General features: G+C 37.8%; 1 protein-coding gene across 1 annotated transcript; it reads left to right on the plus strand.

Moving 5' to 3' along the window:
* The first annotated feature begins 237 nt into the window (after positions 1-237).
* Positions 238-14,111, plus strand: LOC140346728 (sperm flagellar protein 2-like). The gene is made up of 34 exons (XM_072432912.1): positions 238-352; positions 992-1,094; positions 1,175-1,415; positions 1,538-1,666; positions 1,737-1,829; positions 1,953-2,312; positions 2,419-2,607; positions 2,965-3,155; positions 3,372-3,531; positions 3,626-3,842; positions 3,928-4,001; positions 4,086-4,134; positions 4,654-4,688; positions 4,817-4,920; positions 5,003-5,253; positions 6,010-6,067; positions 6,150-6,304; positions 7,095-7,159; positions 7,258-7,385; positions 7,469-7,607; positions 7,692-7,829; positions 8,514-8,678; positions 8,751-8,807; positions 8,909-9,032; positions 9,134-9,198; positions 9,278-9,465; positions 9,546-9,618; positions 9,712-9,868; positions 10,210-10,310; positions 10,388-10,570; positions 11,123-11,212; positions 11,580-11,750; positions 12,236-12,418; positions 13,835-14,111. Exons 1-34 carry the CDS (start codon positions 295-297, stop codon positions 14,108-14,110), a joined length of 4,770 nt encoding a protein of 1,589 aa, XP_072289013.1. The 5' UTR covers positions 238-294; the 3' UTR covers position 14,111.
* The last annotated feature ends 812 nt before the right edge of the window (positions 14,112-14,923 follow it).

Below are 14,923 nucleotides of genomic sequence, written 5' to 3' on the forward strand. Positions count from 1 at the left end.
CCATCTTGTAATTGTAGAACTAACAATATAAAAACAATATGAAACGAACAAATCAAAAGAAATACAGTAATACAATTCTTAATCGCTCTGGTTGACTTTAGTTTGTTGTCATTGTGAAAGCCATGTCACCGTGGCGATGGTCTCTCTAGTGGTCTCTTGTATTATTGCACGTTTTCCCTGTGCGTCTGTTGGTGACCATAGCAACGAGCCCCGAGTTACCGTCTGTGTTTGCACCTGTGCCGTAAACACATACTAACGCTACAGGTTTTATTCTGTGATTTATTTCCCGTGAAGATGACGGACATGTTATGCAGGTGGCTGAATGAGGAGCTGCTGTTGTCTCAAGTTGTTGGTAAAGTACTTTGGTGTACTCGATGTTGTTGGTTAATGTATTTTCCTTTTGCTGAACATCTAGCTAAGTGTCTGTAGCATTAGCTGGATACATAATAAAAGACAAGGGGGTGTAGAAGGTGGAGACACATATTTGGAGCTACTTAATTTGTTTTTTTTATTGTTTATTTAATAGCAAGGAAAGCAGAAATGTTGCTTACGCTACCTTTAAGTGAAAGTGACATTACAGGAATTGGTGGTGGTGATTTTTTTTTTTTTACTGACATTATATAACTGACCTTTGCCATTGGTTAATTTGGCTTGACCTTTTCTGTACAAAGTGATCTGGAGCCCAGTCTTGTATTACATTTGACTGATTGTGCAGCCCTCAAGGAGGTGGTCGCGGCCCTACTTCAACTAGTTAAGAATCACTGATTTGGAGTATGTTTTTGACCACCTCGACTGGATCTTCCAATTACAAAGGATTCGCACATATAATTACATACTCCATTACAGGTTTTGTACCTTTGGCTTGACAAAACATTGACCGCTGCTTATTGCACCGTGCAATTATGGCAATACTAATTATGGCGATGAAGTAAAGACAATTTTCTCATGTTGCATTTTGATACTGTTTGTCATATTTGTGTATTTTTTTCAGAGCCAAAGACATTCGCAAAGGCTTTTTCCAGTGGTTATCTATTTGGTGAAATCCTACATAGATATCAGCTGCAAAAGGATTTCCATATGTTCATGAAAAAAGAGTACGTTTTCCCAATCGTTCTAAAATGTGTGTCAAATTCAGTCCCTTGCATATTTAACCTAGTATTACTTATTGCACCAGGAGATCAATATCAATGTTAAACAACTTTACACGACTTGAACCAGCTTTCCATTTGCTGGGAATTTCATTCAGTGCAACCACTGCCCAAGAGCTGATGCAGGAGAAACAAGGGGTGGCAGCACACCTTGTTCAACAGCTTTATATTTCACTGGAAAGGAAGAAGAAGAAAGCGGTCATCAGCGGAACGGACATGTCTGCTGCCGTTGGCCTGCGCAAAAAAGACCATGACTTCTGCCGTAATGTAAGAAGACTTTTTCCTTTTATTGTGAGATTAAGATTGTTGTAATTTATTAAAACAAGCAAGGACAATGAATGAAACGTTGTAATGACTTTTTTTGTGTGTGTGTGTGGCATGAGATACAGGGGAACCTTCAAAAAATCTCAAAACCTCTTGAGAAAAAACTCCAAACAGGCAGATCTACACTGGCCAAAGTCCACAAAACTAAATCACCAATAAAGCAAGAAGAGAAGTCAAAGAGGAATTCTGATATTGTAATTAAGTAGTGCAGGCTTTTTAATTCTGTCATTATAAAAGTTATTTATTTTTCTGTCTGTGTTGTAGGTTTCAAGATTCCAGATTTCCTATGTTCAAGAACTCAAACCAAGTCCCCTTAATCTGAGGAGGCAACAGCAACGGCAAAAGAAACTAGCAGAGGTTTATCTCTAATCTAACTGTCTAACTGTTTGCCACACTTATAACATGCACTGGCTTCACTGGTTTGTTGACATTGAGTCCAAACACAAAGCACAAAGTCACCTATTGTTCTTGTTTCTGCAGGATGTCCAGAAGGAAATTGCTGAGTTTGAAAGCAACAGGGGAAAGCTGGCTTCATCACATTTAAGGTGTGACATTTGTAACATGTTCTATCTCCAAATGCAAAATAGATATATACATACATTAAGTATTGATATGATGTTTTTCTTTGTGAACATGATTGGTGTGTTTATTATTTGTAGACATCTAGACGGTTGTGTTCCATTTATTGAGGGCCCAAAAGCCTCTAAATCAGTCCCAAACACTGCCTACGTACAGCAAATTCAACAGAGACTTAAAGAAAATATATCGGCGCGCGAGCAGCGGGACAAAAAGGTTGAGATATTCCTTATAGAGCAAGCTAAAGCACGTGAAGCTGGGCAGGTAATCATTTGCAAAACATTGTAATTTTTTATACTAAAACAATTTTATTCTTTCAACTTAATGAATTAATTAAATATTTTCACCTCATCATTTTCTAATTGTACAGTATGCAAAACATGAAGAGTATCTGCTGAAGCGGTATACACGTCCAACAAAGCAGGAGCAACGTCTTACAGCACAACTCTCCCAGATCAGGAAGCAGAAGGAAGTGATCGTCAGTAACCGGCTGTTCAGAGAGCAGCAGATCCAGCAGATGAGAGACAAGGACTCCCAAGAAGCTGTGAAGAGGAAGGCGGTGAGATAGACTGACAGTGAAGACCAATAATCCTCTCTGTTTCAAAACTTTCTTGTATGAGTCAAAATGTACTTGATGTGTAGTCTAACGGTACATTTTAGATTTAACCGTCAAAGATTCACTATAACTTATTGATATAGAAAAAGTGAGAGACAGAAATGGCACACATGTGGTAACTCCTGTGTTATGTCTAGATTCTGGTGTTGTAAGTGACATTTAACTTTCACTGTTAGCCACAAAAAAAGCACTTTCGTGTTTTCTTTCTGTGATCTGTACAATAAATTACTTTTTTCTAATCTTTCATCTTCTCTTATTATATTCACTGAACATGTCATCTCTTATTAAAATCTGTGCCAGGTATTAACTGAACAGGAAAAGATGGCCCGTGCAGAAGAGATCAGATGGGACCTTGACTTTTGTAAAAGGTTTGATGCTGATCGAGATCAGCTCATGTACCAGAAGCATACAGAGAACTGCAAGGAAATAGTGGAACACATGGTGGATTTGGCCACTAAGGTTGGAGAGTACCGTCGTCACCTTTCTGGAAAGTATGTAACAGTCAAATATTATTATAATCTTGATTTCTCTCTTCCTGAAAATTTAAATTGAGTATTGCAAATGATTGTGAGAGAGGTGGTCGGCCTGGCTATGTTATCAAATACTGGCTTTACTGGGATAGTGATAAATGGTTTTCCAAAGTTAGGATTTCAGTGTGATTTTTATTTATTTATTTATGTAATTCAATGTTTTTGACACTTATTTAGTCCAGTCCCGGAAAAACAAATGAAACACTGGAAGGAAGTGCTGCTCAGAGGCCTGCCTCTTTATGGGTCTTCAGATGTGGAGGACCTGGAGCACTCTGTAGACCCTGTAGAGCTACAGAAGCAGGACACACTCAACAACCTGGACTATGATGAATACATTGTGAGTTATTCTTGATTTGCAGTGGATACAAGTACATTATGCTTTCATTATTACAGGAGGCTAGAAATTGTTTGGTTATAATTGTTTTTGTTAGAACATGGCAGGTGATTGGGTCTACCCTGAGGAAGAGAGGAAGTTAGCTACGAGCAACAACCACATTCTTGGATATGTGGTTGCACGGCTTAAGAACCTGGCCCATCCATTATGTAAAAAACCAGCCGAATCCTCGTTTCCATACTTCAGACTCAAGGCTTGTGTTCTGGGCAAGTTGTGCTCTGGAAAGTCCTCCTGCCTGGCTAAGATTGCACAGGGTATACAAAGACAGCAACACACTTTAATTTTATTCACTTTACAATTTGTGTATTATGTTTACAATGTCTTTTTTCCCCGCACCAGCCCATGGCATCCATGTACTATCAATTCAAGAGCTGGTAAATAAGGCATTAAACTCATACAGAAATAGAGAGACGGTAGGTAAAATATAGTTTTTACTATTGGACAATTATCTTTCACTATTGGACAGCTATTACGTCAAACCATTTCTGTTTTTACAGGCCACAGAGAAAGAACTGTCGGCCAGAGAGCAAGAGTCCAGAGTAGAAAGTAAGAATTAGTGCCATTGTCTTCAATGTCAAATGTCAATGTCAAAGTTTATTTATAAAGCACATTTACAACATTAAAAACCCAAAGTGCTGTTCATAAAAGGGCAATAATACATAGATACAATAAATTAAAATACACGTAAAGCTAATAACAATAATGACTCAGCTCAGTTGTTTAAAAGGGCAGAGAGAAAAAGTAGGTGGCCCCGCCACAGAGAACGCTCGGGCCCCTCTGCTTTTTAGCTTTGACCTGGGCACATCCAGGAGGAGCTGAGAGGAGGAGCGCATGATACGGGCAGGAACATGGTGGGACAATGACTCCTGCAAATAACAGGGAGCCAGACCATTTAAAGACTTAAAAACCATGAGCAACTATTTTTAAATTGGACTCTTTGGAGAACTGGAAGCCAGTGCAGTGATGCCAGGACTGGACATTGATGAATGCCTTGATGCAACTTGAACAAAACGGGTCATTATAATTGAAACACTATCATTGAAATATTATTTATTTTGTTTTTAGGTGACGACGTGCCACAAGATGTAGCCAGTATTAAGGCATGTAAATTTATATATAATTTCATGTATTTATGTTCATATTTATATAAAACTAGAACATATTATGCAAATATGTATTATGATTATGATGATGATGATTGTTATTATATAATTTGTTTCTTAATCAGCTTTCCACACAAGCTATGTATGGACAAGAGGTAGAAAATGCAATGGTGGCAGGAAATAGTTTACCCTTTGAGTTGCTGGTGAAGATTGTAATAGGAGCCATACAGTAAGTGTACTACCTTTCCATGTGCAATAGAACCGTCTTTAATCTTTCATTGTTGAAAACTAAGCATGCATGTTTTAACCAGAAATATTCCAGAAAATTCTGATTGGATTTTGGACGGCTTTCCGCTAAATGTGAAGCAGGCGTATCTGCTTGAGAAGGCTCTTAATGGGAGCGCAGCGGGAGAACAGTGTGTGGTCAGAACCCGTCAGACGGACCTCGCTGTAGATCCAGATCTGCCCAACGCCCTTCCACCGCCGCCCCCGGTTCTAGACCTGGCTCTGCTCCTCGACGTCTCGGATGAGTGCGCTGTCAGCCGCGCGGTCCACCTCGCATGTGTGTAGTCTTTTTTATAGGTTGCATGTATTTCGTTTTCTGTTGGAGGACAAGGACAGTGTAACATTTTAGTGTTACAGTTATTGATTTTTAAGATGATTTAACTTTGTGACATCCATGTATCATTTAACATTCATTTAAGCAGTGTAATAGACAACCATTACATCAACTTCCTTTATCACCTATTTTTGCTTGGAATATTCTCCCAATTATAAAGATAAAAAGTACCCATCAACTAGGCTAAGGTGAGGGTATAAAGAGGCACTCTGATTAGTTAAAAGTCCTTTATTGGAGCAAGGCGTTTCGGCCTGCAAAGACTTCTTTAGGCCATAGGTACTTGAACTTATTTATTCATTTATTAACCAGTATTTAATCAGGTAAAACCAATTTAGATTGAAACCTCTTTTTCAAGGCTGAAAACTCATCTACGCTACACTGAAGGCTACGTTTTTGGTCCTTTTTTACTGCAATATCACAAGTCTTTAAAGATCACCAGATTTTTTACATATTTCATCTCACTGGACCCTGAAACGCTCCCAGTTTTTGTTTTTACATCCTCAATTATGCTTGAAAGCATCTTACAATTAATATTGTGACATGTATAATCAATCAACCCTTTTGAGAACTAAACATGATTTATTTAGAAATTAATTACAATATATGTAGAGATGTTTAAAATATATGTTCTGTATTTATATTTGGCAACATTTATTCATTTCAGACTGTAAGGACTATAAACGTTTCTCTCTTTCACAGATGCGACTGCTCCAGACTCCAAACCTGAATACGTCTACACGTCACACATCCCACGCAGGTAGCAAAAGAAAACATATATACGGTATTTTTGCTTTTTTCTGTGCATAACTTATGTGTGTAATTCTTCTGAGTCACTCAAGGATCACGGATTTTAACAAAACATGGCCAAAACTTGAAGAGTGGTTTGAGGCGAAACAGAAGATTTTGATTCGCGTTGATGCAAATGTTGATGAGGAGGAGCTTTTTAATCGTGTAGAGTCGGCTCTTCTGCAGGCGAAAAGACCCCTTCAAGAAGGTAACTTTTAGTGTATTTACAACCATATGAGGCTTGGTAAATTAATAGCTGTCTACATAATCTATAATATATCTATACAAAATAATTCTTAATAATAATATTTTGTCATATTCTTTTTTATCTAGTCTGTAGGTATATGGGGCTCTCACTTAACATTCATTTGCTATATTTTAAATTGCTGTTTTCAGTTGTTCTTCCTGCTGAGTTGTCAGTCAATGGGACAGATTCAAAGGACGTGTTTAGAACGCGTTCTTTGGACCAATTACCAATTCAAGAATTAACAGTCAGCCTGGAGCCTACAGAGTCCAGCAGGAGTCTCAAGATAGAAAAGGAAGAAAGTAGGAAAATTCAGACGAGCTGCCGCATACCAGGAGGTACTATGAATGATATTACTCAGAATTCAGTTACTCTGTTAAATTATGGCATGTTACATAATGTGTTTTCTGATTGGAAAGCAGCAAAGTGAAATTTAAAGAGTTACAGTACTTATGTTGCCCATGACTTAAAAATGTTTTGCTTTGAATTAAAGTTGATTTGAAGTGTTTTAAAGTTGAGCACTGTATATTTTCTGAGATGGGATGTTTTGCATGAAGTGTATGTTTTTTTTTAAAGAGTAGTATTTTGAAATTAAGTTAAATATTTGGGAGAATGATGGAACAATTTGTGTTTTAATGCATTGATTGTTGCATTTATAAACCCCTGTTTTTGAGCAGTGGAAAATATTGATGAACTTAATCATTTGTCAATCAAGGTGAAAGTTAATAATGTTTTTGTTTGTTTCTGTTTGTAGTGTCAAGAATGGCGTTCCTCATGAATGAACGCAGCGCAACGTATTTTAATAAACAACTGCCTCCAGTAACACACTTTCCTTCACACGTTATACTTAATTCATATCACATCTGATCAATATTATTTAGTTCAAACCTTTTGTTTTTGTACATCTTAAACAACAGGAAGTTGCTGAGGCTCTCCACATCCATTGGAAGAACGTGTGTGAAATGTATGTGAACAACACAAAGGCCGTTTTGCAAGAGCTACGACTAGAAAACACATGGATAAATCAGCACTTTTTCAACATAGAGTAAGTTCCAATCGTGTTTAAATCTGACGTTGATCTGGTAAACGTTTGTCCCAGGTTCTTTGTTGCATATGTTATTTTTGCAGGGAGGAGTTTAAAGATTATCTGCAACGACAAGACTCAAGACAACAAGTTATTTCTCACTGGCAGAAAGCTTTCAACAGCGTGGCTGACGATATGAGGAGTGAAGATGAGACCAAAGCAGAGCTGCATCTCCGGCTTCAAGTGCTTTTCAAACAATGACTTGGCTTATCGACCTCACACTTTAAAGCCTTGAAAATCATTCACCTTTTTTCTTGCTGTTTTCAGGAACTTTCTGATGATTTGTTGAACATTTGTAAAAAGCGTAAAGAAGAGAATGAGCAGGAGAGGGCGGTTGTCATGGGGGGCACATGGCTGTCAGATTCCACCGCTCTGATTGCCAACTACTACACCATATTTATACAGGTTCAAATATTGTTTTTAGTACATAAGATAAGATAACCTTTACTTGTCCCACAATGCGGAAATTCTAGTGTTAAGATAAGATAAGATAATCCTTTATTGTCCACACATGGGGAAATTAGTAGATACAGAGGAAAAGCACAGAAAACTTATAGGAAGTTTCAAAATAATCTCTCTTAATAGAGGAACTGTTATAAACAAAACAAAAAACTCTTTATTAACAAAACTCTTCTCATATCTTAATAGGGAATGGAGGAAAATAAATAAATACAATAAGATTAAAAAGATTAAGATAAAAATAAAATAATAATAAAGTAATAATAATAAAATAAAGTAAAGTAAAAATAGCTAGCATAAGACTAAATAATACTAATACTAATGGTAAGTAAACAAAACACATCAGTTGTATGCACATGGACATACATGAACAGTATGACAGTAATTGCACATGAATATGACGGTATTGCACATGGTTAATTCAGTATTGCACACGAATATGACGGTATTGCACATGATTAAGTCAGTCAAGTATGTCAAGTATTGCACGTGTTCAGGGCTAGCAGTGTTTGTTATACTAGCTATGCTATACTATACTAGTTGCAACACATATTAGGTACAGAAACAGATTCGGTTTCTATTACATCTGGTTTCTATTATTTTTATTTCTAAAAAACAATGCTATTTTAGGTGGAGTTGGACCGGTTTCAAGACTCAGTTTGTATTCTGAAAAAATATGATTTGGGTGTAAACATCAACCCGCTGCTGAAGCCGCCATTAAACCAAACCACAGTTTCTCTACTGGACACTTCCAGTACACAGGAGGCACAATCCCAGCACAGTGAACAAGACCAGGTATATTATCACATGAAAAAATAAGTCTTTCTTGTCTTAATTGTAGAAAATCTTTAAAAATGTTTATTCAAGCCTCAGAAGAAACTGCTGGAGGATTATTATAAGGCAGTCGCAGCTATAAACAAACTGGTAAGTATTAGATGGAACTGCAATATTAAAGCCCTTCACAGCCGGACAGATTGTTTGTGTGCTATATATAAAGCATTATTTGCATGTTTATGTGAATATAGTTGCCCAGTAAGTTGAGATCAGCCCAGCAGAGGGAGGTAAAGCCAAAGCCCACCGGCAAAGTACAGGAGGCGCCAGCTGTAGACAAAGGCAGCAAAAAATCTCTGACTGAAAAGAACAAGAAAGGTATGTTTGAGGATCTTGAAAGACAAATATAATGGGCTATAATCTTACAACCATATCTTAAATTAAATCAATATTTCATCATTAATCTGTTTTTTGGTCAGGGAGTACATCTCCACCAGCTTCACCTCTAGAATCAAGCCCTGAACATGCTGAAGTTAAACCCACAGTCAGTACAACGGTAGAATACAGCGTAGCACTGAGTCATGAAGGTAACGTCCAGACCTTTATGTTGTTGATATGTAAAGGGAGGTTCCTGTGTTAGTATTATCTGTTATTTGTGGGTGGGTTTTCCAGAGGAAGCTGCAAAGGTGCGGATCACCCTGATGAAGGACCATGGCTTGAAATTGGTAGATTTGATTCAACGGAATGCTGAGCAAACTTTCAATTTAATGGAAAAGTGTCTCAACGAACATTTTGAGAAAGAAAAGAAGAGGTAAGGTTTGTGTGACAAGTGTTATAACATTAAGAAAATGTGTTTGTTAAGTGGAGCTTACATATGTTTTTGTACTTTAGCATTGAGCAGCTCGAAGAAGTGGTTTGTCACCACATAGAGTCTGGAGCCAAACTGCTGAATGAGCTGGTTTTGGTGAGTAAATTGTAATCAAATTGTAATTCCAGGTTGATGTAGATTTTGGTGATGATATTTTTCTTTTTAAAATGTGTTGTTTTTGTTTAACAGGATCATTCTCATTTCTATCTTAATGGTGACTACCACATGATGGCTTTGCCGCCTCCTCCTTCTTGTTCCTCACATTCAGAAAAGCCTTCACAGAGCACCTTGTCTATCCTTCAGCTAGAATCACTCTGCCAACAGTTCAGACATATTGCCCCCAGTGGTAGGTACAGACAACTTTTTATGACTGATGAATATGACAAGGAAATGTTCTGAAAATCCTGACATATGCAGGTTATCCATTACTTTATCAAGGGAGCTGGTTTATAAACCACAAAGTGATAAGGGATTTAATACGAGCTGGTAGTTAAGGCCGATCCCTAATACAGAGATGTCTGATGAGAGAAGCTGTGTTCATGACATGATGGCAGGGCTGTCCTGTGTCCCAAGTCAGGACGGACTGGTCTTCTTGAGCTATGGAGTCTTACAGATTAGGAGCAATCATAAATGACCCATATTATATATTTAATAATGCATCTTTTTCTTTTTGTTCTTGGCATTTAGGACTTCTGTCTTGTTTAGAGTTTTTGACTTTTCTAAAAGTTATAATTACCACAAACAAGAGCAGAAACACCCTGCCAGCATCCTGGGTCAAAACGACACAGGTAAACTAAAACTATTTTGTAAACAATAAGGAACACTACTGTGTACAAATACTAATGCATATTTTTGTTTTGCTCAGCTGATGGAGATAGTGGCTTCACTTAGAGATGAACACGATCTTATGGACTGGCGTCGATTCTTACTCGGTTGTGCCCTGCCGTGGCCATCGCCCTCTGTAACAGAGCTGTTGGATGCTCTGCAACATTTAAAGGCAGCAGATTTTGAAAACAAAGGATATATTAGTGAAGGACAATATTTACAGGTTGGTATTTTTAAATTAAAGGCGTAATGGACGATTTTTCGGCGATTTGAGAACTCAGGCGGAAGTGTGCATGCGCACTCCCCCGTGCGGACTGATACAACACACACGTGCGTTTGCTTCTTAGTGCGACAGATCGCATCGCATCGCTCGTCTCCCGTAGATTTCCATCTTCTTCTGTGTCAGCTCGAATAGTCTTTCTCCGTCTTAATTTTGTCCCGTACACTGAGGGAACTATACTATGACAGATCCATGAAACGTGGGGACGAGCCGCACGCGGCTGCAGGTGAGCAGTAGGTGCGTTTTATGATTGATACGTGGCAGGACTAATCGGCAGTCCACGCCACGAGGAAATAAGACTAAGATTTGGGCCAAAAAAAATCGTCCATTCAACCTTTAAGTCGTACAAGAAACAGTTACCACACCAACTGCATCTGATACATGGAATGCTCTTGAAATGTTATAATCACATGGAATACAATTTGACTCTTTCATTTGATTTGTGTTATTAAAAACAGCATTTACAGTTGTACTTTCTGTTTTTCTTATTATCAGACACAGCTGTGGTTTCCTATAGAGACAGTTGTGGAGACCCCAGAGGACCCTTCTAAACCACCTTATGATCACTTATCTGAACTTTTCAAAGTGAGTGACTGGTAATATACTATTACACAAACATGCTTACATGTCAAAGTATATTTTGAATCAACATGTAACTATGGGGGTGATTTTAATGTTATCTGGTTGAAGACAGAATGTTGTCTCAAGACTTATTGTTGTAGACGTTTTCAGGTAGGAAATAATGCAAGGAACGGCTGGACACAAACTGGACAATCAATACAGGGACTATTGAGCATTGAATATTCAAGTCTTGAGTATGTTTCTAGAGAAGGAATTTTATATTTTAGTTTAGACAGCATTGCATCAGAATTAGATAATGTTATACCATATGAATTAATTATGGTACAAATGATCTTATTGCTGTTGAGTGAGCTTACTTTGCCTTTTGCAGTTTTTCTTCCAGTTGTTTGCTGACCACTCCTTCCAGCCGCCACGTCTCAACTACACGTCGATGCTTCTGTATCTTTCTGCTGATCCAAACCCCAAACAGGGCTTTGTCAGAGCGTTGAGTGTCGTGGTAGGACAACGCCTCAAGCAGACGTCATCAACCCAACTTGTCAAGGTACAGAAAATGTACCTGGTAAATCTAGTGAAAGTGTCCTACATGGGGCTGTGCAGTCAATTGAATTTGAAATGTGATTACAGTTATTGCACCAATAAAATACAAAAACATTGTGTGAAAGCAAAAGGGAGTTGATTTAACCTCATTCTCCCACACAAAACCTGGAGTAAAGCCGCTGAATTGACAGTGACTTTTTAAACATTAATCACACAAAAAAGATTATATAATGATTCCATACTATGCTATTTGACTATTATCTAAATAATTGCGTTTATGTATTGTTTGTTTGTTTGTTGTTTTCTCAGAGCTATCTTTGAAACATGAACGTTTTTTTAATTCTTTTAAATGTTTTTACCAATGCACCTCTATAGATGTTTGGTTCAACGATTTTGACATTCGAGTCCAAACCTTTACTTCTTTAAGCGTCTTAAATCACAAAGCTTGCCCTCTATTATTCATGTGGATATTATTTTCTTCTATTTCAGTCCATGCCCAGTTTAGATGAAGCCCCAGATATCAGCTTTACAGAAGTGGATGTAGATTACAGCCGCTCGGAAAGTCCTTCTTCAAGCGCTTTATTTGGAAACCAGAAAGTGTCTGTTCCTGCTCTTCTCACAGTCTTGGACCACAGCAGCTCCAATAAGGACAGTCACTCTAAGTACACAAAGGTACATGATAACAGCAATAGAGGGTTTTTTTTAAGCTTAGACTTAGACAAACTGATCCACAAGGAAAAGTTCTTCAACACATAGTTACATTATAAGAATAGTTAATACAAACAGCAGACAAATATTTAATTTTCTGTTTATATGCACCAGACAAATAAAAAGTAAATAAAATGTGAAAGTTAAGTCAAGTTTCAGTGATTAAGAAATAAGCAGTGATTTCTTTCCCAACAAACCAGTGTGTGACGGTGCAGTTTAATAGTGGGATTTAAATTAAGTTAGATGAGACTGTAAGAACTATTGTTTTATTGAGTTAACTGCTCAATAAGTATATATTTGTGTTTGATTGTAGCATCAATCTATTCAGGCCCTACAAGTGGAAACTAGCATTTTTGCTGAAACCTGACTCATGACATATTTTCTTTTTATAATGATTGTATTTTGTGCATTGACTTTGATCAAATACAGTGCATCTGGAATGTGTTCACAGCGCATCACTTTGTCCACATGTTACAGCCTTCCAATTTACAAGTTCATAATGACAACATGAAAGAAGGTTGTTTGAATTATTTGCAAATTTCAACAACAAAAATGCAGCACTTGTACATAAGTATTGACAGCCTATGCTCAATACTTCCTTGAAGCACCTTTGGCACTAATTACTGCCTCAAGTCTTTTTGAGTATAATCCTACAAGCTTGGCACACCTATTTTTGGGCAGTTTCTCCTATTCTTCTTTGTAGATCCTCCAAATCCCAATAAATGTCATTAGTTCACAAGAACCTTCAATGCCCCAGATCTGTGCCTTGATGGAATCCTGTCTCGGAGTTCTACAGACAGTTCCTTGGTCTTCATCGCTTGGTTTGTGCTCTGACACTGTTAACTCTTATATAGACAAGTGTGAGCTTTTCCAAGTCATGTTCAAACAACTGAGTTTAACACAGGTGGACCCCAGTCAAGTTGTAGAAACTTCTGGATGATCAGTGGAAAAACAATGTACCTGAGCTCAATTTTGAGTGTCATGGCAAACGCTATGAATATTTATGCACATAATACATTTGCAAAGAATTCTAACAACCTACAACCCTTTCATATTGTAATTACGGGGTATTGTTTGGATTTTGAGGCAAATACATTTTTTTTTATCATTTTTGGAATAAGGCTGTAACATAACAAAATGTGGAAAAGATGAAGCTCTGTGAATACTTTCCAGATGCACGGTAAATAAAGGTTAGAAATAAATATAAATTGTGCTTTTACAAGGTGGGTCAAGGATTACAGTGCAGAAAATAGTAGCTTTGACTGTATCGTTCTCTCCTGATCGCATTTGAAACCATCAGGCTGTCATCAGGCACCACTCCTGGGTGAAAGGGGAGCAAATCAACTTCATAAAACATAACTTATCCTAATTTTTTTGCAGTTGGTCGACGTGTATGAGGAGCTGGGCTACAGGCCAGAGGACTCCATCACCTTCTCCGTCCTCTCCACACATTCCTTCATACAGCATCTAATGGAGACGTCAACAAAGCACCAGCTTGTGGTAAAGTATTCACAACATTTTCATAGTTTTAACAATATTCATTTGTATCATGTTTTAACAAGTTTCCTTATTGTTTCTCCCTGTTCTTTCTCTTTCACACCTTTGCTCAACTTTCAGAACATTTACCATTTACTGCACAGCGGAGGAGAGTGCTAAATACTGTCAAACTAAATCAATTAGAATATTGTTTTGAACCCATATACCACGTCTTCCAAGATATTCCCTAACAATAAACACCTAAACATTCCTGTGGCTGTCTCCCCTATTGAATTAATTCTGGAGAGGTGTTGCCAGCTTGTTCAGAGTGTGCATTCTTTGATACAATTATGTAATGACACGTGATTGGCGCTGGTTTGGCAGATACACTCCAGCAGTTTTTTTCTGACTGACTTGCTTTTCTAATGACCTCGCTGACACTGAGGCTCACTGGTCACCGCCACAAAGAGTGCATTGTCCAGGATAACCTACATGTCAAGCCTGACTTCCCAGCAACTGCCGGCCAAAGAACTTACAACCCCATCAGAGCCTTTTGCGCTGTGGCTTCTGTCCGCCAAACACGCCACGTCTGACACTGATAATGAAAAATAATTAACAAATAAACACCTGATTACAATAGAAGACATTATTATGAGAGGATACAAAGGTTTAGCTTCTATTGAACAAGCCTAAACTGTTATATTTTCGACAGTTTTACAGTATTTTTGCAGTGTAAGATGAGAAAAGTTAGGTTAGGCTAGTTAGGTGACAAATTCATTTTTTAAAGTTACTGCTGCCAACACGTTAACAAACGCGAAACATTTCCCTAACCCGTTTAACCTTAACTCATTCCCTAACATGAATTATAACCCTGTTCCAAAACGTCAGATCGTCCTTTCCGGAGCCCACTATCTAGCGTTAACCGTGTAAAAAAACTCTCTTGGAATTTTAGGACAAACAAATGCACAAGGTGAAGATGATCCCGAGCTTGAG

The sequence above is a fragment of the Eucyclogobius newberryi genome, unplaced genomic scaffold (assembly GCF_026437365.1).
Source record: "Eucyclogobius newberryi isolate DKJ021-1_F unplaced genomic scaffold, fEucNew1.0.hap1 SCAF_6, whole genome shotgun sequence".
In the NCBI taxonomy this organism is placed as follows: Eukaryota; Metazoa; Chordata; class Actinopteri; order Gobiiformes; family Gobiidae; genus Eucyclogobius; species Eucyclogobius newberryi.

Excerpts from the sequence above, each read along its gene's own strand:
- LOC140346728 (XM_072432912.1), top strand. The coding sequence starts at position 295 with ATGACGGACATGTTATGCAGGTGGCTGAATGAGGAGCTGCTGTTGTCT. Across the intron at positions 5,254-6,009 it reads CCGCGCGGTCCACCTCGCAT|ATGCGACTGCTCCAGACTCC; the intron begins GTGTGTAGTCTT and ends TCTCTTTCACAG. Across the intron at positions 9,033-9,133 it reads GACTGAAAAGAACAAGAAAG|GGAGTACATCTCCACCAGCT; the intron begins GTATGTTTGAGG and ends TTTTTTGGTCAG.